The sequence below is a fragment of the Erpetoichthys calabaricus genome, chromosome 13 (assembly GCF_900747795.2).
Source record: "Erpetoichthys calabaricus chromosome 13, fErpCal1.3, whole genome shotgun sequence".
Taxonomy (NCBI): Eukaryota; Metazoa; Chordata; class Cladistia; order Polypteriformes; family Polypteridae; genus Erpetoichthys; species Erpetoichthys calabaricus.
The window spans coordinates 33,446,077-33,471,907 of NC_041406.2; the positions used below are offsets into that span (position 1 = coordinate 33,446,077).

The 25,831-nt window shown below is 39.7% G+C and overlaps 1 protein-coding gene across 1 annotated transcript in view; it reads left to right on the plus strand.

Moving 5' to 3' along the window:
• slc39a4 (solute carrier family 39 member 4) overlaps positions 1-25,831 on the plus strand; it is an 82,441-nt gene that overhangs the window by 51,986 nt on the left and 4,624 nt on the right. Inside the window, exons 7-11 of the mRNA XM_028818099.2 lie at positions 7,275-7,439; positions 9,500-9,601; positions 19,137-19,191; positions 19,521-19,673; positions 23,961-24,148. Of these exons, the coding sequence (XP_028673932.2) occupies positions 7,275-7,439; positions 9,500-9,601; positions 19,137-19,191; positions 19,521-19,673; positions 23,961-24,148 (663 nt within the window). The remainder of the gene's footprint in view (positions 1-7,274; positions 7,440-9,499; positions 9,602-19,136; positions 19,192-19,520; positions 19,674-23,960; positions 24,149-25,831) is intronic.

The window sequence follows — 25,831 nt, forward strand, 5'->3', positions numbered from 1 at the left end:
GTAAGACATACACAAGAAAACAGGAAAAGATTCGTAGCCGGGGAGTCAAACACACAGTCGTCAATATTTTATTTGCAAACACTCATTTGTCAATAACATAAACGTACAATACGCCAGCTTCTTAGTTGTACTCCATAAACTCAAGTAAACAGGAAGTGTTCACTGTGACCTTTACACTCCTGACCTTGTGATGTCACAGCCAGTCACTTCCAGGTTGTTCACTCTGCAGATGTAATGACTGCACAGGAAGAAACTGTCAGAGATTGTTTTAAATTAAAGATCTGGAGATAAAGTCAGAAGAGCAGGCTAAAGTAGATGCCAGTGTGACGATGCGGGTTCTGCTCCAGGCTCCCGGCTCCATTCTGGGAGCTCTTGAACCCGACACCGTTGGTAATGTAACTGGATGAGCTGATCACTGACGACATCATGAAATAAGGGGATGGTGCAAAAAGTGCAAAAAAGCTTTTATTTACACAACCAAAATCACAATGTTCAAAATAAACTGCACTGCATCTCAAAGTCAATAAATAAATAATCCAATAAAAGTAAGTGAAATTGTGAAGGTTTCAAAATCATATAAATAGATCATTTAAAAATGAGGTTAAAAATAATCCTTTTAAAAGCAAAACCCGGCGCGACTCCCCTGCTTCTCTCTTCCAGGTTATGCACCAGGGGAGTCACCCTACCTGCAGCTGACCTTCTCCACTTGGCTGGTCTGGTGGCCTCCAAATCCCTGGCTTCGTTCAGCAATCCACCAGACCGAGACTTGGCTTCCCCTAACGGCCAGGACGCTCACGCTGGGGTTCCACTCCAAATCTCCAACTCCCGCTGCCTTTGCTGCAGTGAGCCAACCTTCTCCCATTCACTCCTGCTCCCCACCAGCGCTCAGCAGGAGCAACCACTACCGTTGGCCCCGGGTGTCGACCAAACACCCTGCTAGGGCTCTCCTCTTCCAGCTGGCTGCAAACATCCACAAGTCAGCGCTCGCTCTCTCTCCATACACCGGCTCCCTCGCTTCCAGCTGCCTTCTTCCTTAACCTCTGTTCCCTTTTTCTTTCTTCTTCCCCCTCCACGCTCACGCTCCTATTATATATAATGGGGACGTGGATCCGGTATGGCGATTAGCAGCTCCCGGCATCAATTACGGATGCGGACAACTCCTCACTCCTGCTCTAAACAAGCGCTCAGCAGGAGCGACCACTACCATTGGCCCCGGGTGTCGGCAAAAAACACCCCACTCGGGCTTGCCTCTCCCCGCTGCCTGCAATCAGCGCGAGCCTGCGTGACCTCGCTCTCCTGCAACAGCTTTCTCCTTCTTGCTTCCTTCTCCTTTCTCATTCTTTTTTTCATTCCCCCTTTCCTAGCTGCCTTACGCTTCTATTATTTATCACGGGAACATGGATCAGGTGTGGCAATTAGCAGCTCCTGGCATCAATTACAGATGCAGACGACTCCTCACCTGTGCACTTAAGCGAGGACCGCCCGCATAACGAAACCCCCAGGGACCGCTCCGGCCACACTACCACTGCCTTTTCAATTTGAGCTGTGGACCTGCTATATCACAGCTAGTTAGTTAGTTAAAACACAGCCCAAAATGCAAAGCAGAAATCAAGAGTCATAAACGACATAATGAGATGTTAGGAGCCATAAAGTTAAGTACAGTTTATTATCCAATACAAGAGACAAGAATTGAAGTTAGGAGCCAAAAGGAGTCAAACCAAAGAGATCAAACTAATACAACAGTCGAGATAATTCAGAAATAATAATGCTGTAAGTTTTCCTGTTGCAGCAGTGACGTCTTGAGACAATCATTAAACCTGCACATCAAAGATGGTGGTGCTTATTCAAAAACAATACATTGTTTGAGAGAAAAAAAAATCAAAAAAGAAAAGTTCACAAATATGCATCAAAACAAAAAATTGACATCACTGCATTCCTTTATCTCAGAAACTCCACCTTACTGATTTTTTGAGGCTAACAAATTACTAAAGTCAAATTATGACAGGAACGAGGGAGTAACTGCCCCACAAAATGAAATTAAACCAAATCATAACTTTTGAATCAAGGCCTGACTCAAACCCCTTTTGCACTGAAATTTGCAGATGACTTGGTCATTGTTAGTCTTCTACAAGACAAGGAGGACAGCCATTGGCTTGTTGTTAATAAGTTTGTTTAAAGGAGATTTTAAAGCTAAATATTTCAAAGATAAAGGATGTGGTTGTAGATCTAAGTGGTTCCCCGCCTACCATTGTGTCAGCATTAATTAAAGAGGAGACAGTGGAGATGGTAGAGCACTACAAATATAAAGGGGCAATCACTGCTAACAGGTGAAACAAATCTTTAAGAAGGGGAAGACACGACTTTTCATTCTTAGAAAATTCAATAGTGATAGATAGATAGATAGATAGATAGATAGATAGATAGATAGATAGATAGATAGATAGATAGATAGATAGATAGATAGATAGATAGATAGATAGATAGATAGATAGATAGATAGATAGATAGATAGATCTCTGACACTGAGCTGTTTCACAAACAGGTTAGAAAGAAGGCAGACTTGATTCAGTCAGACAGTAGCCATCCACTTTTTCTTAAATTGCAGGCTGAAGATTTAGGTTCTCAAGGGTAAAGAGCACCAGATTAAAGAATTCTTTTATTCCCATAGCTATAAGTATTTTGTTTTGTTAATATTCTGACTTATTATTTTGCATATCATTAAAAGTAATTGTTTATTTCTGTACTAATCTTAAGTGTGTGTTCTTATCATAACACTGGTTGTCAGCGGTTTATTTTCTTCTGTCAGTGTAACAATGTCTTATGTTTTTATAATATTCTTCTGTAAACAAATTTCCCTCTGGGATAACAAAGCCTGTTGAGATTCATTGTACATGTGCCTTCACTGCTGGATTAAGTACGTTACGCTTCTTGCTGTGTAGCGCAGACTGGGTAGTGACAGTGGCAGCTCCCTGGGTGTATGACACTGATCCCTTGCATGACAGACTCTGTAGGTGTTAGATAGCCGTAGTGGTGAGATTAGGAGATGCAAGGAGAGTTGTGTGTTGTGAATATGGAGTATAATTTTATTTTAGGGTGGCACAGTGTTTAACACTGCTGCCTCACACCTCCGGTCACATTTTTGGCCACAGTAATCAGTCCAGGATAGTTGGTAGATACCTCACTAGCCCTCAGGGACACTTAAAGGACCACTGCTCCATTATAATCCACTCAAAACTAGTTCAGTTCCTCCTTCCATATTGAGTTCAATGCACTTCACCAAGTTTGCTAAAGTTCTGAAACCCCCATTTTCATTGAACTCAAGATTAAGGAAGTTCAGCACGGTTCACTCATCATTACTCACGACATCAAGCTGGTTTGATTGAATTATTATTTGAGTTGTCCCACCATTTCTTGAAAAGCGCCAAGGCACAGAGGTTCCAGGTTGGCTACTTTAAGAACATCACAGTGAAGTTTGTTCTAAATTTCACCAGGTCTTCCTGTGAAGAAATCAAACTTGGTGGATTTAGTGCATAAAGACATATTCATCCATCCATCCATTTTCCAACCCGCTGAATCCGAACACAGGGTCACGGGGGTCTGCTGGAGCCAATCCCAGCCAACACAGGACACAAGGCAGGAAACAATCCTGGGCAGGGTGCCAACCCACCGCAGGACACACACAAACACACCCACACACCAAGCACACACTAGGGCCAATTTAGAATCGCCAATCCACCTAACCTGCATGTCTTTGGACTGTGGGAGGAAACCGGAGCGCCCGGAGGAAACCCACGCAGACACGGGGAGAACATGCAAACTCCACGCAGGGAGGACCCGGGAAGCGAACCCGGGTCTCCTAACTGCGAGGCAGCAGCGCTACCATTGCGCCACCATGTCGCCCAGACATATTCATAATTCTAAAAAATGTAGAATTTATATGACTTAAAATTATGTAAAGTAACAAAGTCTTTTCCTTACTGATTTTCCTTTGAGTTACAACAATATTTGGCTCTCTGGAACTAAATTAAAGTAATTAAATTAAAAACAGTTTTCATCTCATTTCAGCTAGCTCCATTCATTAACTATTCACTTGGTTGTATGTCACATCTCTTTTTTCTTATTTTATTTTTCATACTCAAACTTTTTTTTGTCAAGATGCACTTTCAATTTTCCTTTTTACGAAGGTTCTGTAGCCTCAACTCATACTTTGCCTTCTCTTTTTGATATTTATTTGTAATTCTCAGTACTGGAGGAGCTAAAAGCAACACTTCTTCTTCTTCTTTCGTCTGCTCCCGTTAGGGGTCGCCACAGCGGATCATTTTTTTCCATATCTTTCGGTCCTGTGCATCTTGCTCTACTACACCAACCACCTGCATGTCCTGTCTCACCACATCCATAAACCTTCGCTTAGGCCTTCCTCTTTTCCTTTTCCCTTGCAGCTCTATCATTAACATCCTTCTCCGAATATACCCAGCATCTCTGTACATGTCCAAACCATCGCAATCTTGCCTCTCTGATTTTGTCTCCTAACTGTCCAACTTGAGCTGACCCTCTAATGTATTCATTTCTAATCCTGTCCATCCTCGTCACACCCAGTGCAAATCTTAGCATCTTTAAGCTCTGTCTCCTGCTTTCTGGTCAGTGCCACCGTCTCCAGCCCATATAACATAGCTGGTCTCACTACCATCCTGTAGACATTCCCTTTCACTCTTGCTGATACCCGTCTGTCACAAATCACTCCTGACACTCTTCTCCATCCCCTCCACCCTGCCTCTCTTCCACACTCCATGTTACTCTGTACTGTTGATCTCAGGTATTTAAACTCATCCACCTTCGCCAACTCTACTCCCTGCAGCCTCACCATTCCACTGACCTCCCTCTCATTCACACAAATGTATTCTTTTTTTGTTCCTACTGACCTTTATTCCTCTCCTCTCTAGAGCATATCTCCACCTCTCCAGGGTCTCCTCAACCTGCTCCCTACTCTCGCTACAGATCACAATGTCATCAGCAAACATCATAGTCCACGGGGACTCCTGTCTAATCTCGCCTGTGAACCTGTCCATCACCATTACAAATAAGAAAGGGCTCAGAGCCGATCCCTGATGTAATCCCACGTCCACCTTGAATGCATCCGTCACTCCTACCGCAGACCTCACCACAGTCACACATCCCTCGTACATATCCTGCACAACTCTTACGTACTTCTCTACCACTCCCGACTTCCTCATACAATACCACAGCTCCTCTCGAGGCACCCTATCATATGCTTTCTCCAGGTCCACAAATGGCACAATGCAACTCCTTCTGGCCTTCTCTAAACTTCTCCATGAACATCCTCAGAGCAAACATCACATCTGTGGTGCTCTTTCCTGGCATGAAACCATACTGCAACACATAAACTTTAATTTTTTTTCTATTCTTAAAGGGCACAATTCCATGACAGCTAGCTCTGATGTTCCCACAGAATTTTATTAACAACCTTGGCATACAGTGCTTATGCATTTTCATTAACTCTACTGCCTTGCAAAACATTTCTGTAGAGCCAAACAAAGTGTCATGGACTGATGCGCTCTTGAGTCTCCTTCCTCGAGTGCACCTTTCTATAAGACAGTCATGGCAGTTACTGCAGACCCTGACAGTCAAAAATTGTAATTAAACCCGTAATCAACTTTCTGATGTCTGACAGTAATGTGATCATTTAGATCCTGCCAGAAAGCAGAAACACGGAAACTGTGCAACAAGCTGTTTTGTCAGATCTCTGGCAGAAGGTGAAATCCGAGTTTTAAAAAACAACACCTCACATTACGTTTATCATCTTTTTTTGTCTGTTGGCATTGTACTACTGTCACACGTCTGTGGGGGAGACATGCAAATAATAATTTCATTATACTGTGCTAACAAAGCAATCAACTTGAACTTGAGTAATACATGGATTTAATTTGCAACTTGGATCCAAAGTGCTTTGAAATAAAAAATGTTTACAAAAAATACTGGGTAGAAAATGTGCTTTAAGGTAATTGTATTCTGTCACCAGCAAAAAGGCATTTCTAATACATTTTACATAAAACAGAAGAGTAGTAATGCATATATGATATGTATAAATCAAAAATTTGAATATACATACTGTACATCAGTTGTAGGGAGTTAACAGAGAACATTAAATTTCAAAGACTAAATCAGTGGCTGCAGGTTTTCATTCTACCCGTTTTCCTAATCAGTTTTCACTGCTAATTAACTCCTTTCCCCTTCATTTTAATATCCCTGTTTTTAAGGATTCAGTCCTCTGAATTTATTCCTTTCTTCATTAAATGGCAGCCAAACAGAAATGAGATGTTAAACGAGCCAACAGATGACCAGGTAAACTGGAACGTCAAACTCCAACCAATTTCACCCCAACCAGTTTCTTAATGAGAAGCCAATTCTTGCTGTTAATTAAAGCCGTTAATAAATATCACGACTTGTTGCTGCTCTCATTCTGCCACAGCAGTCTGTTGATTTTCTGTTTTTTCTAAGACCACCATTAAGATGTTTTGGTGACCTGAGCAGACCAACATGACCGAGACCTTCACCTTTCTATATTTTCAAGTTAGCTGGTCATGTGGCAGCTTGTTTTGTGTCTCATTATTGTTTGGCTGTTCATTAAGTAAAAAGAAACAACTAAGGGGTCTGAGTCACGTCAATGAAAACTAAGGCAAAACAAGCTAATCAGTGGAAAAAAAATGGCTCATTAATTAAGAAGATGGTTAGAATGAAAACCTGTAGCCACTGTGGCCCACCAGGACCGGAGTTGGACACCCCTGGAATAAATGTTATTGTATGCTGAATACTTTACTAGTTAGGTGATGCCCACCAACCTACAAGATACGGTACTGGATGCCACTGCTTAGATCTTAAAAATAGATTTAATTTCAAATGAGGCCTAAAAACAAAGGTGGCTTGGCCGCAAACTCAAGAATAGCAGCAGCACCCCCTCTCGAGCTGGCATGGTAGTACATAACTCAGCTGAGCCCAGACAGTGATCCACAGACGTGCATGCATGGAAAACGTCACACACAAAACCTCACAATCCAGTCATTATACAGTATCCAACAAGCTAAGCTTAATGTTTATTTTTCAGAAACATTTTGTTTTTTTCATTGAGATTTCAAGAAAATGACTCCATTATCTCAAGAAAACAATAAAAAAAATAATTATATTGCACATCCTGTCTTGGCTTGCAAAGAAAATAAGCAAAGTTATGTATTTATTTATTTTGGTGTTGGTTTTTCTAGTTTCTTGGTGTCCATGGAGAGCACTCTGGAGAAGAGGAAGGCAATCAAGATGAACACAGCAAAGAATACATCTGGAAGCTTTTGGTGGTGCTTGTTGGAATTTATTTATTTTTTGTAATGGAAACATTGTTCTCCATCATCATTCGTCCTCATCAACATTCTGAGGTAAAATATATATCTATCTATCTATTATATACAAAAATTTTGGGTCGAGATGTGATCATATCGGGGAGACACTTTGAAGTCCCACAAGACTTCTTGCATGTCACACCCTACTTACAAACAATTTCTCGGAGACACTTTAACATCCCACAAGACAAGGAAGTGAGACAAAAGGACAGCTGCTGTACAGGCTGTTAAATTATCGTCATGTAGTGCGACATGCAGATCACGCAGCTTGGCAGCAGCAGCTGCAAGCCAGTCGCTGATTCGTCCGCATCTCCTTAGCGTGTGTTCAGCCCACCCCCCCACCCCCCCTTCATAACGTGACCGGCAGAGATGCGAAGTGGTGAGCGTGAAGCGCGCGCCCCCAGAGAGAGGGGTTGGGGGGGGGTGGGTGAGCGAATATATAGTATATATATATATATATATTAAGTTGCACAGCAGCTGACAGGAGACTCACTGGAAGAGTCAGGGCAGACCAACCTAAGAAAAGGACCTAAACCAACGGCAGAGCTGGACTGGGAGTGATGGGTTTGAGGTTACACTTGGTAAAAAATAAACAGGGAACAGATACAAGGATGAAACCAGAAGGAGAGGTTGACAATGTCGGAGAGCATGGAGTTGAGATACAGTGATCCCTCGCTATATCGCGCTTCGCCTTTCGCGGCTTCACTCCATCGCGGATTTTATATGTAAGCATATTTAAATATATATCGCGGATTTTTTGCTGGTTCGCAGATTTCTGCGGACAATGGGTCTTTTAATTTCTGGTACATGCTTCCTCAGTTGGTTTGCCCAGTTGATTTCATACAAGGGACGCTATTGGCAGATGGCTGAGAAGCTAGATTGCTTACTTTTCTCTCTCTCTTGCGCTGACTATCTGTGATCCTGACGTATGGGGATTGAGCAGGGGGGCTGTTCGCACACCTAGACGATACGGACGCTCGTCTAAAAATGCTGAAAGATTATCTTCACGTTGCTATCTTTTGTACAGCTGCTTCCTGAAACGACATGCTGCACAGTGCTTTGCATACTTAAAAGCACGAAGGGCACGTATTGATTTTTTTATCTGTCTCTCTCTCTCTCTCTCTCTCTCTGCTCCTGACGGAGGGGGTGTGAGCTGCCGCCTTCAACAGCTTTGTGCCGCGGTGCTTCGCATACCTAAAAACCAAACAGCCCTATTGATTTGTTTGCTCCTTTGAAGAGGAAGATATGTTTGCATTCTTTTAATTGTGAGACAGAACTGTCATCTCTGTCTTGTCATGGAGCATAGTTTAAACTTTTGAAAAAGAGACAAATGTTTGTTTGCAGTGTTTGAATAACGTTCCTGTCTCTCTACAACCTCCTGTGTTTCTGCGCAAATCTGTGACCCAAGCATGACAATATAAAAATAACCATATAAACATATGGTTTCTACTTCGCGGATTTTCTTATTTCGCGGGTGGCTCTGGAACGCAACCCCCGCAATGGAGGAGGGATTACTGTAAAGGGAAAACTATACCATTGTACAACTTCGGATTTGGAATCTTTATGTGTTGTTCTCAATCATTTTAAATGATCCAGCACTCGTTTTGGGGTCCTGAGCTCAGTTCAGATTTTTAAATTTTGTTTATGTACTGTAATAGTTGTTTCATTTTTTTGCACCATTTTGGCGTCCATTTTCTTTTCTTAGCGGTCGCTGTTATTTTGGACACCCTGCTGCTCATGTTTCTAAGGGTGGGTCCTCTGAGTTTGGGACCTGAGAGTAATCACTGTGATGGGTTAAAAGGTTGGATGAATGTTCATTTTCGTATCCCAAAAGTCCTTTTGCTGGATTCTTATTTTAATTTTTGCTTTGGTTTTGACCTTTCGCTCATTTTTGAAAGGTCATTCGTACTTTTTTGATCTCCCAATTTTTAACTGTTTCTGTTCTTTCATTCTTCTCCAAGTTTGTTCTTAAAACCTCATCAGCTTGCTGACACAACACTCTAAATAAAAGGGTACCATAACTGAAAGTCATACTGTAACTTTAATTCTGTTTTACTTTATTTGTAAAACATTGATGTTGTTTTCTGTGTCTGTAGGGTGAAAATAATACCAACCACTGTGACCATGGAACTGTGCTTCAGAATTATCACAATGAAAAAAAGAGTAAATCGTCGTCTTCTACCTCACAGGCCGATCTGGTAAGATTTCTCTATGGTATGAAAGGAAACTTATTTTATTTCAGCCACTCGTCTATTAAAGTGTAGGATGAGAAATAAAGAGACATACAAGCTAACACAACTGTTCTGAAATGATAATCTTCAATGTTCTTTAAGACAGGCAGTGGCAGGTTTGTTTTTTTAATTACAAATTTGGTCCCAATACCCACTATAAAATTCAAAAGGATATTTGCAGAGCTGTAATAAATATTTAATAAAAAATGAAGGCATTTTGAAACAAAAAAATAGAATAAAATAATTTTGCTATGATTCTGTTTCATTTAAAAGTTTTCTTTTCCTTCATTTAAAGATTTTTCTGATCTTTATGTCTATTAGGGGGTTTCTGACTATGAAGATCTCAAATATCAGTTATATTGTTACAGGAGGGTTTTTTTCCTTAAAAATAATTTTGCACCATTTCTGACTCCATATTGATTTTGTTGTGGGCGCCACCATTTCATGAGTCCTATCGACAAGATGCAGTTTCCGTTTGCCCTTTCAGAGTTTACAAAGTCAGCACTCTGTTAAACTGGCCTGTAAAACATTTTTTTTTACTCCCATCAAAAGTTTTAGGTGTAGAAAAGAACGTGTCACTTCACTTTACTGAGACAACTGTCTTGATTCGATTCTTTCTATTCATTTGGAGTCTGGTGTTTATGAGAAGTCTGGGGCAGGGGGTATAATTTAATAATTACTGCATTATTTTGATATGTGTGTGTGTATATAAATAATACAGTTGTGCTTGAAAGTTTGTGAACCCTTTAGAATTTTCTATATTTCTGCATAAATATGACCTAAAACATGATCAGATTTTCACTTAAGTCCTAAAAGTAGATAAAGAGAAACCAGTTAAACAAATGAGACAAAAATATTATACTTGGTCATTTATTTATTGAGGAAAATGGTCGAATATTACATATGTGTGAGTGGCAAAAGTATGTGAACCTCTAGGATTCGAGTCAGGTGTTTTCAATCAATGGGATGGCAATCAGGTGTGAGTGGACACCCTGAGTTATTTAAAGAACTGGGATCTATCAAAGTCTGCTCTTCACAACACATGTGTGTGGAAGTGTATCATGGCATGAACAAAGGAGATTTCTGAGGACCTCAGAAAAAGAGTTGTTGATGCTCATCAGGCTGGAAAAGGTTACAATACCATCTCTAAAGAGTTTGGACTCCACCAATCCACAGTCAGACAGATTGTGTACAAATGGAGGAAATTCAAGGCCATTGTTACCCTCCCCAGGAGTGGTCGACCAACAAAGATCACCCCAAGGGCAAGGCATGCAATAGTCGGCGAGGTCACAAAGGACCCCAGGGTAACTTCTAAGCAACTGAAGGCCTCTCTCACATTGGCTAATGTTCATGTTCATGAGTCCACCATCAGGAGAACACTGAACAACAATGGTGTGCATGGCAGGGTTGCAAGGAGAAAGCCACTGCTCTCCAAAAAAAACATTGCTGCTCGTCTGCAGTTTGCTAAAGATCACGTGGACAAACCAGAAGGCTATTGGAAGAATGTTTTGTGGACGGATGAGACCAAAATAGAACTTTTTAGTTTAAATGAAAAGCGTTATGTTTGGAGAAAGGAAAACACTGCATTGCAGCATAAGAACCTTATCCCATCTGTGAAACATGGTGGTGGTAGTGTCATGGTTTGGGCCTGTTTTGCTGCATCTGGGCCAGGATGGCTTGCCTCCATTGATGGAACAAAGAATTCTGAATTATATCAGAATTCTAAAGGAAAATGCCAGGACATCTGTCCATGAACTGAATCTCAAGAGAAGGTGGGTCATGTAGCAAGGCAACGACCCTAAGCACACAAGTCGTTCTACCAAAGAGTGGTTAAAGAAGAATAAAGTTAATGTTTTGGAATGGCCAAGTCAAAGTCCTGACCTTAATCCAATTGAAATGTTGTGGAAGGACCTGAAGCGAGCAGTTAATGTGAGGAAACCCACCAACAACCCAGAGCTGAAGCTGCTGTGTACGGAGGAATGGGCTAAAATTCGTCCAAGCCGGTGTGCAGGACTGATCAACAGTTACCGGAAATGTTTAGTTGCAGTTATTGCTGCAAAGGGGGGTCACACCAGATACTGAAAGCAAAGGTTCACATACTTTTGCCACTCACAAATATGTAATATTCAATCATTTTCCTTAACAAATAAATGACCAAATAAAATATTTTTATCTCATTTGTTTAACTGGTTTCTCTTTATCTACTTTTAGGACTTGAGTGAAAATCTGATGATGTTTTAGGTCATATTTATGCAGAAATATAGAAAATTCTAAAGGGTTCACAAACTTTCAAGCACAACTATATCTTTTTTAAATATGTATAATTAATGATACAGTAATCCCTCACTTATCGCGGGAGATAGGTTCCAAGGCCGACCGTGATAACTGAATTTCCGCGAAGTAGGGACACTATATTTATTTAATTATTTAATGTGTATTTGGACGTTTTTAAACCCTCCCTGTATTGTTTACAACCCACCATTTACTCTATTAAAAACAGGGACAACTGCTAAGCAATATGAAATCGGTAGATAAGTTTACACTTACTGTATAGTGAAGTACACGTAGCAGCTTGTAGGCGGTCATGACGTCATCGACCTTGTTGCAAAGATCCCCAAAGCAGATTCCATCCAGACTACTGCCTTATCACGTCCACTTGCAACTCGTTTTGCACCCTGGTTAAAGGACACTGCGGCCGTAGATCTTATATGTTTTTCCTCCTTTTTAAATAAAAAGAATCGATGTCCTAGAGCGGTGTAGCTGTTCCCTTCCTTCAACATATCCAAAACTTTTACCTTTTCTGCAATCATTTGCATCTTCTGTTGGTGCTTGGACACGGCCCCTGAAGCATTAGCACGTTAATGATGAATGAGTGAGATGAGACTTCCTGGTTAATGCAACACTCCGTCACTGAGCCAATCAGCAGCACACAGGAACTTAACTGTGTGCTCTGATTGGGTAGCTTCTCAGCCATCCGCCAATAGCATCTCTTGTATGAAATCAACTGGGCAAACCAACTGAGGAAGCAAGTAAAAAGACCCATTGTCCGCAGAAACCTGCGAAGCAGCGAAAAATCCGCGTTATGAATTTAGATATGCTTACATATAAAATCCGCGAAGTCGTGAATCCGCGAAAAGTGAACCGCGAAGTAGTGAGGGATTACTGTATGTAAATATTGCATATATCATTAAATATATCTTTAAAATGCTAAATTATATTTCATTGTTTCCAAAAACTAAGCATGATAACACAGTTCTTCTTCTTCTGGCTGCTCCTATTAGGGGTTGCCACAGCGGATCATCTTCTTCCATATCTTTCTGTCCTCTACATCTTGCTCTGTTACACCCATCACCAGCATGTCCTCACTCACCACATCCATAAACCTTCGCTTAGGCCTTCCTCTTTTCCTCTTCCCTGGCAGCTCTATCCTTAGCATACTTCTCCCAATATACTCAGCATCTCTCCTCTGCACATGTCCAAACTAATGCTACCTCACCTCTCTGACTGTCTCCCAAACCGTCCAAAGATGCATAATTAAAATAAGATGTTTGTTACACGATCACAAATGAATGAGAGTTATACAGCTTGTTATGATTTGTTCACTAATCAAATAAACAAAAATCGTTAGAACAATTCCCGGGTAGAGTCTCATTCACAAACCAAATCAGTTGAGACTCATGGCTCAGGTGGTTCTTATGCCTGCCCTTTAATTATCTGCCAGCATTAAAGCAAGAAAAGATGATGACGACATCATGAAGGACATGCAGGCACTTTAGCACTCCTGCCAAGCTCCACTGAATCGATTCGTTCATACTTATGAGAAGAGTTGTTCAAAAAGAATGAATCATTCATGAATCAGCCATCACTATTTAGGTTAGATAAAGATTTAAAGATTCGGCGACACCAACTGTGATTCCTCGGTTTTGTTTTTGGTGAACTGAAAAGCAACAGTGCTAGTTATGGATACAGACTACCAAAAGACAAACCTGCCACCACAATGCCATAGCATACACCCCTTGTTATGATAGCAAGCTAATAAAAGTTCAATACATTGAGCAAATATCCATGGAGTCACCACGGACTAGAACCATGTTTTATCACACTGGTGTTAGAAGTGGGATAAGTGGAGACCAATGGTCCAACTCAGCAAAGCACAGAGCACCACACAAACCCACAATGAACTTACTGGGCTCTTCTGAGGAGCATCTTGAGGTGGAGATCTGAGGCCCGGAACATGGCTGCAGCTTTGACAAAATGGGGGAAGACAGCAACGAGAGACCACCACCCCTGCAAATCCACACAAAGGGATTGACTTTCCTGATTACAGCAGTCAACCATGTTGTGGTTATAGCACTTCACTGTCCGGGAGTCCACTGGAGTCACACCTCTTGTGCTGATGTTTGGGCAGGACCTGCATATCCCAGAAACCTTAGTTTTCAGTAACACCCAATATAACTCCAGGGCTGAAATGGATTCAGTTTTCATAAAGCAGCATGTCTGAAATCCGACCGTCAGTAATGTTCATGTCAGTGGCGAGCAAACTGAGGTTTGTCAGATTTAGAAAACCACAGCTCAGCAACAAAAGTGACAAAATGATAAAACCTGAACTATCAAATTAACAAAAAGTTATTCACTTTTCAGTTGGTATTATTGTTTGTATTCTCTATTTTTTTTGTAGCAAAATGATTAACTGTGAACAGACAAATTCATCATACTCAGAAAAAAGAGATTTTTTTTGTTAAATAATTTGGAGTTTTAGTTACAAAAGTCTTGTGAATTGAGTAAAAGAAAGGAAAAGTGGATTACAGTTTGTGTTTAATCTTTTTTGTGTTTTCTAGGGCATTTTGGTAGGCGACGTGTCTCACATTAGTGATGAGATTAACCTGGTAAAAGGATTTTGTTATGTCTGACTTACAGCATCTTCAGTAGTGCACATGAAGTAGTGAGAGAGATGGCCACAACATGCATGGGCATCAACGGTGTAGTAGCTGGATTTATAGGAATTTAATAATACAGCACACGCCATGGACCCAGTTAGTGCTCCCTCATGACACCCAGCTGTTTGCAGTTCCCCACCACAATACTCCACTGTTCTGTCTCTCATCCCATGGGTATGCAGGTTAGGCTAAGTAGCGACTCTGAATTAACACAGTGTGTGTGTGTGTGTGTGTGTGGGTTCCTGCTTTGTAGCCAATATGGGTCCTTCCCTTCTCTTATTTTGTAATAAAATCAATCAGTTTCAACAACAGATATTATGGCGAAATATTTACAAAAAATGGCAACTTTGCAATACTGTACCAGAAACAAATGTGCTCACTAACTTCAGGGCAACAGTCACATGTAGCAATCGTCACTGAAATGCACATTCCAGATCTTACCTGGAAAATAAGTGAATCATATTTCTGTTTTTCAAATGATTTCTTGGATTGAATTTTATGCAAAAAGTTAATGAGAACTGATGAAGAAATGCAAGCTGCTCTCAGTCGTCTAAAGCCAACGTCACATTCCGTGACTTCTATTCGCTGGGTATGTCAGGAGAGATGACTTCATGGGAGTGCACTGCCGACTACCTCGAACTCACTAAGATAATTTAAATGAAGCCTACGCCTGAAAAAGGATGGAAAATGTCATCTAATATGACGTTCCCTGCAAAGACACTGGTGAGCCTCTTTGACAAGAGATAATGTCGTAATAGTAGCAGGAATGGCACAACCACCTGGAACGAGACCAAAAACGTTGCATTTGGCAGAAACTTTAAAAATACAGTTAAACATCAGCAAGTACAAAGTACCACACACAGGAATTAGGGTTTACTGTACATTAACACAACAGTCACATTGTCTTAACAATATGCAGAAGCTGGTAAGAAAAAAGGCAAATAAAATGTTAGATTACATTGTTAAAAATAGTGTAAAACAAAGAATGTTAAAAGAATATTCAATTTTTTTATATATATATGTTGCTTACCCCCCATGTAGTTTATTATAATGGCTGAAAAAAAAATGATCTCATGTTTTCATGCAGAATGGAAATAAAAAGTTTATGACATAATTGAACCTTAAGTGATCCATGCTGCACAATGGCAAAGGATGTGAAAACCCACCTCTCTCTCTCGCATTCATTGGTCAAGAGACCTGTCAACATTTCAAAAGCACAGAATTATGGGAATGCACCTTTCCTGTTTACTATAAATGCTGCTTTTCCCATATAACTATTAATAATATTGAAGCAAAAAAAATCCTGTTTTGCACATTTTGAGCCTACAACACGATAACAGGCATGTGGGTTATGTGGCGCGAGTAACATGAGATTTTGTTTTCCTTTTTTTCCATTGACGTTTTTCACTTTGTTTGCATTGTACAGCACAGGTTACCATTAGCGTCTGTTACATCATAAACTCTTTTCTTTTGTTGTGCATGAAAACACGAGTTTAAAACTTTTTCTAAGCCACTACTACAAACTACATGGGGTAAGTAACATATTAAAAATACATTTTATGTGTAGAGTAAGCTCAAAATGGTGCATGGCTGCTAAAAAGACATATCAGCACTCAAAGCTGTGAAGAGATAAGTAACCAAGTGGATCCCGGGACTAAAGTGCCTGTCCTACTCTGACATAATAAGGGATTTTAACCTTCCAAAGAGAAGGATGCACGAGGGCCTAAAACTAGGCCTTGGCATCAATAAGTTTTAGCAGAAATAGTGAAACACATAATCTGAGGTAGCATCTTGAATAACAGCGACTTGCCCATATTTGCTTCAGATCATTGGATTGTGGTGTTTTCTGTCCAGAGGTTTAGACCATCTTTGGTTTTATTTCTGCTAACGTCCTTTAAGGCAGTGCTTGTTTGTAATTTCAGTCTACTTTATGAGGCAATTTGTTACAGTCAGTTTCTGATGGCTTAGAAACAGTTAAAAAATAAGATTCAGTAGACATGTTACAAGGTGCTCATTTTAAAATAACTCTTTGGAATTTGTGCCTGATCTGCAAAAGGGAGGGTCCATTTTATGCTTTTTCAAACTCAACTCATTCTAGATAAGTTGAGTGTTGGTTGTTTTCAGATGGCACGTCTTGTTGTTTGAAAGCCAGCCATTCATGTTGATTTTCTAGTTTCATTGGCAGGCCATCAGCCAATCCATTAACATGAACCACTTCTGGTCACACCTGTTATTTTCAGTTGCATGGCAACAGCAATCCCATGGCACCTGGGGCTCAATTACTTTTCTATGTCCTTTTAAACTGGTTCCGTCAGAAAGAGAATTGTTCTATCAGGTACAGTTTTAGAGAGATGAAGGTTACATATATTATTTTTTTTTAACATAATTATTAGTAATAAAAAGTAGTTACTATTCTTTTTCCTCTTATAATACTGTGTTATACGGTGGCATGACCAACAGGAGTCTACTAAAATAGACTCCTTCCATTTTCCACTATAACATCTCTTCCATTTCAGCAAAGACCTGGTGGAACTTCTTGCCATGCCAAATTAGATTAGATAAACTTTATTAACCCCAAAACTCTCTCTATTTTGGACAATAAAAACACACCCTTTTAACCTTCTAAATGTACATTTCTGGACAGTTTGAAAGAATATGCACAGAGAAAAAAAACTGAGAGCAAAAAATGTGCAGAAAGGACTTGATTCTGGATTGTTTACACCGCCTCAACTAGATAGATAGATAGATAGATAGATAGATAGATAGATAGATAGATAGATAGATAGATAGGACACTATATAATAGATAGACACACATATAGATAAGACACTATATGATAGATAGATAGATAGATAGATAGATAGATAGATAGATAGATAGATAGATAAGACACTATATGATAGATAGATAGATAGATAGATAGATAGATAGATAGATAGATAGGTAAGGCACTATATAATAGACAGACAGACAAACAGACCTATGGAAAAGGCACTATATGACAGACAGATGGGTAAGGCACTCTATAATAGATAGAGGGCAGCACGGTGGCACAGTGCTAGTACTGCTGCCTTGCAGTATGGAGGCCAGGTTTGCGTCAAGGGTATTACCTGCATGGAGTCTGCATGGATTTCATCCCACATACCAAAGACATGCAGGTTAGCCGGACTGGCAACGCTAAACTGCCTGTAGTATGTGGCTGGTGTGTGTGTTTGTTTACCGTACGGTGGACTGGTGCCCTGTCCAGGATTTGTTCCTGCCTTGTGCCCTGTTCTAGCTTTGATAGGTTTCAGCATCTCCACAGCCCTGGTCTGAATTGAGTTGGGTAGCAAATGACCCAATATGATAGACAGACAGACATATATAGATACATTTTAATTTGTCCCCAGAAGAAAATTTGGCAGCTAACATTAAGAAAGAGGAAAACTGACATTTCTCAGCTCAGATATACTTCAAATAATATTCTGAGTCTGAAAAATACTAATGCCATGAAACAAGATATCTTATTTTAAAAGCATCAGAAATTTGTTTCAAAAACAAAACTAAATCCAGTATTCCACAAAAACAGTTTATGGTAGAGAAATTCTAATTTCAGAAATGGATTCAGCAGGCCTAAGTCTATAAAGAACTTTGAGTTTTTCGCGCGGGAGGATTCTAGTACAGACCACTGTTATTTAAACAGTGTAATTGCCATCACACAGAGAACAGCCATCTTGTCTTCACAATGCAATTCAATTTTTGTTGGTTTCTACTTGTTGTTGTAATTATAAAAACATATTTGGCTTTTATTTATCTCAATGAAATGTATTTTTTACACCAGTATTTTTTTAGTACATTCATATTTTCTCCCTCACAATCACCTCCTCCTTTTCCTCTTTATTAGTGCAGAACTGAATATAGCAAATTCATTTTAGGATTACTCTCACCGTAAAAATGATATCTGAACTGGCTGAACTCCTGCGGTTTATGCTCATGCATCAAGTGGCTGTTTATCAGTTTATTCCAACAGATCCTTAAATCTGTAGAATAAGAACATAGATTCATAGATATGCAATTTCTTTCTGTAGGCTTGCTTGCTTTTAACTTATTCCCATGCTGATGTTAGATATAATATTAGACATAAAATTTTAATCTTATTAAAATTAAAATGACATTAGATATACAAAGAAATTGCAAGATGCTTCCTCTGAACTGTAGATTACTGCTATTATGCTTACTAACAACTAGAGCGGCAAGTTCTACTTGCTCACATTTTTTGTTAGTTGCAGAGAAACTAATTGTATTTCGAGAGAAGTGTGAAATGAATAATGAATTCTGGCAAGAAAACGGTACTAAAATGACAAGGTGTTTTTTAAGATATATTAGAGAAAGATGTTGGCAGCAGGTTTTATCACATTATCACAGATGGATTACATTAAGCCTGTCTAGATGCTACTGGATACAGACTCAGGAAATTTCAATTGAAGGAGGTGATTTAAAGCCTGGGAACTAATTTAGTCACACAGAGCTTCATGAATTTATAAAAATAAAAAGATGAAATGATTCTTTTTTTTTTTTCTTTGCAGATGGAGAAAGATGATCTGGAAAGCAACCAGCAGACTTGTAATACTAAAACCCGAGGTGGGTATCCTCAGATACCTGTGGCTCAAGCCTAATGGTTGTTTAGAAACGGGAAAGTCTTTTGTCCTGGCGATGTAGAATTGTACAGAATACGTGTGGTGGCCACTGAGACAGTAAATGTCTGTAATAATAACCCTGTTATAGATCATTGCCAACATGTCTCACATGGTTTAGGTAAAAGGTCTTACCTGGCAGAAATAACACCTCTCCTGCCTGCTCCTGCATTACTCTTTCTATAATCCTGCAGAAAAGGGAGAGTGCAAACTCGTTTCTATGCTTTATTAAATCAGAGGTGATGCCTTTCTTTAATATTATTTATTGTTCCATAGAGCAACAGCTCCTCCCGTACATGATCACGATAGGGGATGGCATCCACAACTTTGCAGACGGCCTTGCATTGGGTGCGGCGTTCTCACTGTCATGGAAATCAGGCCTTGCTACGTCTCTGGCAGTGCTTTGTCATGAGCTTCCTCATGAGTTAGGTAAGCAGTCGGCTATATATATATATTTATTTATTCTTTTTGTCATAAATATAATAGCCAGTGTGCTGTCCTATAATGGGCTGACGGTTCACGCTGAGCAGGTTGTGGGACTGCCTGTATGCTGTCCTGACCGGGATTATCAGACTCTGAAAGCTGATGGGCTGTTGATGATGTTTTGGGTCATATTTTAGTTTAGTTATCCCGTTATCAACGATAATAAAAAATGTGTTTGCCATGGCTATGTGAGCAGTTATTTTGTAATATGTATTTGTAATTAATTTAGACCGCTTTGCTGTGGTTTGTTTTCACTTTGCCATTAAAAAGTCTTTGTCTATTGACCGGTTTTAAAAAAAGTCAAATTAAATCTGCTATGAATAAATGTTGCATAACAAGAAATTGAGAAAACGTCCACGGGGTGAAGACTTTTATAGGCGTTGTAGCTGCTTGTAATGTAAACATAACTCAAAAAGTGTTAAGAGGTTTAGTAGTTAAACGTTTTTAAAAAGTCGCAACTGTTAGTAAATCACGCCTATAGATATAGTAAATAATGTATTCTAAACGCTAATTTGTCTGTTTATGAGTTATAAATTTATAAATGATTTTTTTGTCCCAATTAAATAGGAATAGGAGGTGCCTGCTTCTTTTTTTTTTTTAACGGTCATTATATTACAAAAGGACTGGGAGAAGAAATGCAAACTTTGTTAACCAAAAATCAAAACGAGTCTAACCAGTCTACACTCAGGGTGTTTATCCTGAAAATTGTTAAACAAATATTTATTCGTTAGAAATAAAGTTTTTTATCCACAAACTCTGATCTTTACATCAACTCATCATTGATTTCAATTCCTGTCATCTGAGGCTAGCAATTCTGCAGTTACTACAGAAAAATGGCAGTGCCAATGATGAAACAATAAGAATTTAAAATGTTTTAACATCTTTAAATAGTGGTTTAAACAATAAAATGTGATAAGAAATAGATTCTATATAATTCAGTTTACTCTTTATTTAAAAATTTAAATTAATAAATTGGAAAATTAAAATAAAATTTAAATAATACATTAGAATTGAAAACAAGACCAAACTGTAACACGTGGTCGTGTGATGTGCTGTAAGAGATGTGTGTCACATACCGTCGACAGAGCCCTCGTAATGGAGCTTTGATGACCTGAATGGCCATGCAGGACCTCCTTGTCTCGTAGTTCTGTAGAGTTGTTGTACAGTCATATGAAAAAGTTTGGGAACCCCTCTTAATTCTTTGGATTTTTGTTTATCATTGGCTGAGCTTTCAAAGTAGCAACTTACTTTTAATATATGCCATGCCTTATGGAAACAGTAGTATTTCAGCAGTGACATTAAGTTTATTGGATTAACAGAAAACATGCAATATGCATCATAACAAAATTAGACAGATGCATACATTTGGGCACCCCAACAGAGATATTACATCAATACTTAGTTGAGTCTCCTTTTGCCAATATAACAGCCTCTAGACGCCTCCTATAGCCTTTGATGAGTGTCTGGATTCTGGATGGAGGTATTTTTGACCATCCTTCCATACAAAATCTCTCCAGTTCAGTTAAATTTGATGGCTGCCGAGCATGGACAGCCTGCTTCAAATCATCCCATAGATTTTTGATGATATACAAGTCAGGTGACTCTGTTTGTGGTGTGAGTGCAGAAAGGGCTTCTTTCTCATCACCCTGCCATACAGATGTCCTTTGTGCAAATTGCACTGAATTGTAGAACGATGTACAGATACACCACCTGCAGCAAGATGTTCTTGCAGGTCTTTGGAGGTGATCTGTGGGTTGTCTGTAACCATTCTCACAATCCTGCGCATATGCCGCTCCTGTATTTTTCTTGGCCTGCCAGAAATGCTGGGTTTAACAGCAACTGTGCCTGTGGCCGTTCATTTCCTGATTCCATTCCTTACAGTTGAAACTGACAGTTTAAACCTCTGAGAGAGCTTTTTGTAGCCTTCCCCTAAACCATGAGACTGAACAATCTTTGTTTTCAGATCTTTTGAGAGTTGCTTTGAGGATCCCATGCTGTCACTCTTCAGAGGAGAGTCAAAGGGAAGCACAACTTGCAATTGACCACCTTAAATACCTTTTCTCATGATTGGACACACCTGTCTATGAAGTTCAAGGCTTAACGAGCTAACCGAACCAATTTGGTGTTGTAAGTAATCAGTATTGAGCAGTGACAGGCATTAAAATCAGAAAAATTACAAGGGGACCCACATTTTTGAACAGCTAGTTTTTCACATTTGATTTAATTTCATACAACTAAATACTGCTTCACTAAAAATCTTTGTTTGGAAAACACCCCAGTACTCAGATGTTCTTAGGAAATGAAAGACATACCACGGTTATCTTTTTTGTTGAATACAATAGAGTCAATTTTTATGCAGGCTGAGAGGGGTTCACAAACTTTTTCATATGACTGTATGTGAGGGTGGGTAAAAGATAAGAGCACTACAGGTATCATCATAAGAAGGCCAAAATTCCCTCCCCTCTAGTTCTCGTCCTGCAAGCATCAGGAATATCTGCTTTACAGATGAGTAGGGGACCCAAGAATTGTTTAAAAAAAAGAAACTTTATTATACAACATACGCCATTTTAAGTCAATCCCAGGAGATGCAATCCAATGCATTTCCTGTACTTGTCTTTTGTTCTCGTGTTTAGAGTCTCCTGCATTTTTTTTTTCCCTGGATTTCTTCCACGGTAGCAAATCTTTTTTCCTTCAGTCTCAATTTTAATTTGGGTAAAAAACAAAAAGTCACAGGGAGTGAGATCTGGTGAATGCAGGACAATTGAAGCAATGACCACATTATTTCTGGTCAAAAACTCATTTGAGTGACAATGCGACGTATGCAGGTGAGCTGTCATGGTGCCGCAGTGTGTGCAGGTGTGCTGTCCTGGTACAAAATGCAGTTTTGCGTGTGCCACTGCTCCAGACTTTTGTTTACTGATGCTTTCCCCCAGATGCCTCAGCAGTTCAATTCCGTATGTTTCTGATTAACACTCTGTTTAGGGGCAAACTCTTTATTAACGTGTCCAGTAATGTTGAAAAACACAATCATCATTGTCTTGATGTTTGATATTAACAAACGTGATTTTTTTTTACTTAAAAAAATAAATATAATCACCAAAGCCACATGGACGACTATACAATAAATGGCAGAAATACATGTCTTGATCACGTCTGCACAATGCCAGTCGGCAGACTAATTAAAAATACTGTGGGCATGCAACACCTAGTGGCATACTCAATAACTACACCCTATTCTCATCCAATGACCGATTTGGGAATTTTTGGGTCCCCACTCATAGATGGGCGGAGTGGTGACTCTGAGGTAGGGATCTGCACTGGCAATCGGAAGGTTGCTGGTTCGAATCCCGTAAATGCCAAAATGGACTCTGCTCTGTTGGGCCCTAAACCTGCAATTGCTCCATCCTGGGTATGACGTTAATTTGCATCCATCCCTGCATGTAGGCCCTCTAACCTGCAGGAAAAACTTGGAGGTTGGAGGCAGGATTGCCACTCCAGCCACCATAAAAACCTGACACTGTCCCACTCCATCTGAACTAGTGTGGTGCTGAGGTGTCACCCGTCACATGGCTGCACTCGGATCCTAATCTGGGATCCTGAGTTGGTTTGTCGAGTGGTGGGTACGGCAATGTGCTGTATCAACACCTGCTCCTAATCTGTCACTCATAGATGGTGCCAGGAAAGTTTCATTAAGGGAGTTAGAAAATCAATGAATAAAAATAAGCAGATTGGATGTATTGTAAATGTGATCTAAAGTTAAAAGTAATGTTTGTGACCACTGGGACTTATTTTATAACATAGTGGTTTATACAGTATTATGACAGTGCCCCTAACTTACTATAAAATCAAAACCTCAGTACATTTTATCTTAGTGGCATTCTGACAGAAAGAAAAGCTCCTTAAAAGGGGTCACAGGACCAAGTATGCCCATTGGCCTAGCTGTGTACAAACCCCTTTACGACATAAAGATTCAAAAGTATTATTTTGTCCAGTGTTACAAGCGGTTACTATTGTAAGTTAAAAAGATAATATTTACTATTAAAAGATCATAATGACCATTAATACCAAGTGGAAAGGGTGTCATTTCTACTACCCATTTTATGAACTCTTTCACTTCCCATTTTCAAGGTAATGCCAAAGCCTAATGAAGTCAAATTAAGTTACTCTCACCCTTATTGCCTTCTCCCGTGTTCCACTCTAAGATCCAGGATGATGCTTCTTTTCTTCTCACAGGTGACTTTGCTGTTCTGATGCATTGTGGTTTGACTGTGAAGAGAGCCATCCTGCTGAATTTTGGGAGTGCCCTGACTTCATTTATTGGACTGTATATAGCGCTTTCAGTATCCGTGAACCAGGCAGCACAGGAGTGGATTTTCACCATCACGACTGGCCTCTTTCTTTACGTTGCTCTCGCTGACATGGTAAGTGTATTGTGTTTTGCGTGTTTTTGCTGTTGCATAACAAAGTAAATATTCATCAGGTTCCCTTAGGCTTGCATGGACTGTCAACTCACGAATGAGAGGAGACCGTTCAGTCAATGGAACAGTCATAGAAAACAATAAATTCTATGATCTCATGCAGACAGCAGGTTATTGAACTTCAGCAATTTGTACTGCTGCATACAGCAAAATTCCTGATTGTGTGCTAATAAGCTGATCAGCAGTCTTTTACTGTCTGGTCCATTTGCAAGCTAAGAAATTCCCCAAATGCAACTTAAGTAATAATTAGTTTACACAACGCAGTACTTCAATTGTCACGCATCTCACTTGATTATTCAGATATATTTTCACCAAATCCCTGATTCAATAAAAATTATTCATTTTACTTTCTGACTGATATTTTCTGGTTAGGATCATAGTGGTAACATGCAGTGGCTCCATGTCCTCAAAACTTTGTCCATCTTCTCGTAGGAAATTCTCATCTACATTCAGACCAGGTGAAAGACAGATTCCTTGCAGTATGTCCTGGGTCTTCTCTCAGTTGGAAGTACAGTAAAACCTCGCTACCCATGGGTACCCTTATGTGCTTCTATAAAAGTATAACCTATTTGCAATAGTAAAAAATTCCTGAGAGGCAAATTGCACAGCAGCAACATGTGAAATAGAGTAATAACAGATCTGTGTAGCCATAGAGATCCACAGCAGCCCATACTCTACACTGAATGGATCAACATGTGTCTGCCCGGCACAGAGAGGCACAGGTAAGCCATTGGAACATTCATGACAGGCCTTACAATAATACCCAATGAATGAGGAATTCCCAGTAAGTGCAGGTCATAAGCTTGTGCTGATCAAGTCCTTGTCCTCTGAGTACACCTCCTATTGCTACTACCGACTAGATGGTTTAGTGAGGTCCTCAGATCTGCCCTGCTGCAGTTGCTTGCGAACTTTGGTGGAGTGTCAAGAAGACGATCGAACTTGACTATCTAGAGCTAAGATGGCGAACCTTTTAGAGACTGAGTGCCCAAACTGCAACCCAAAACCCACTTATTTATCGCAAAGTGCCAACACAGCAATTTAACCTGAATACTGAGGTTTTAGTTTAGAAAAAAACAACTCATACATTAACATCTTTTGTCTTAAAAGAAAAACACAATAACAGAGCTTTCAATGATGTAAACAACTTTTTATGGAAAGATAAAAGTTTGCATTTGGCATGCTTTTGAACAATTAATGTGATTTTTGCTGTTGTATGCATGCCGGTAATTTGTCTAACCTTGGCTCATACTTTGTAAGTTTGACAGCAACACATGCAGAACTCAGGTCATCCCTTAGTCTGTTTCTGGTGTCACATTTGATAAAATTCAAAGCTGAGAACAGCTGCTCACAAACATAAGAGTATCCAAACGAAGTAAGGAAAGCAATCACAAGTGCTTTCATTGGCTTAAAATTATTTGTCAGAGAATTCCACACTTCAGAACTAACCGTGCTGTCCATTGTCATCCCTTCTATCTTCTCAAGTGTTTCATGCAGGCCATAGAATTTATTTTTCCCAGATAGAGCTTTCTTGAAATTCCAATAGCTCCATTTCCAGATTTCCTAAATCTAACCAGTGTAAGCAGGAAAGATCAAGTTCTTCAAATCTGGCTTCATCTGGAGAAGTAA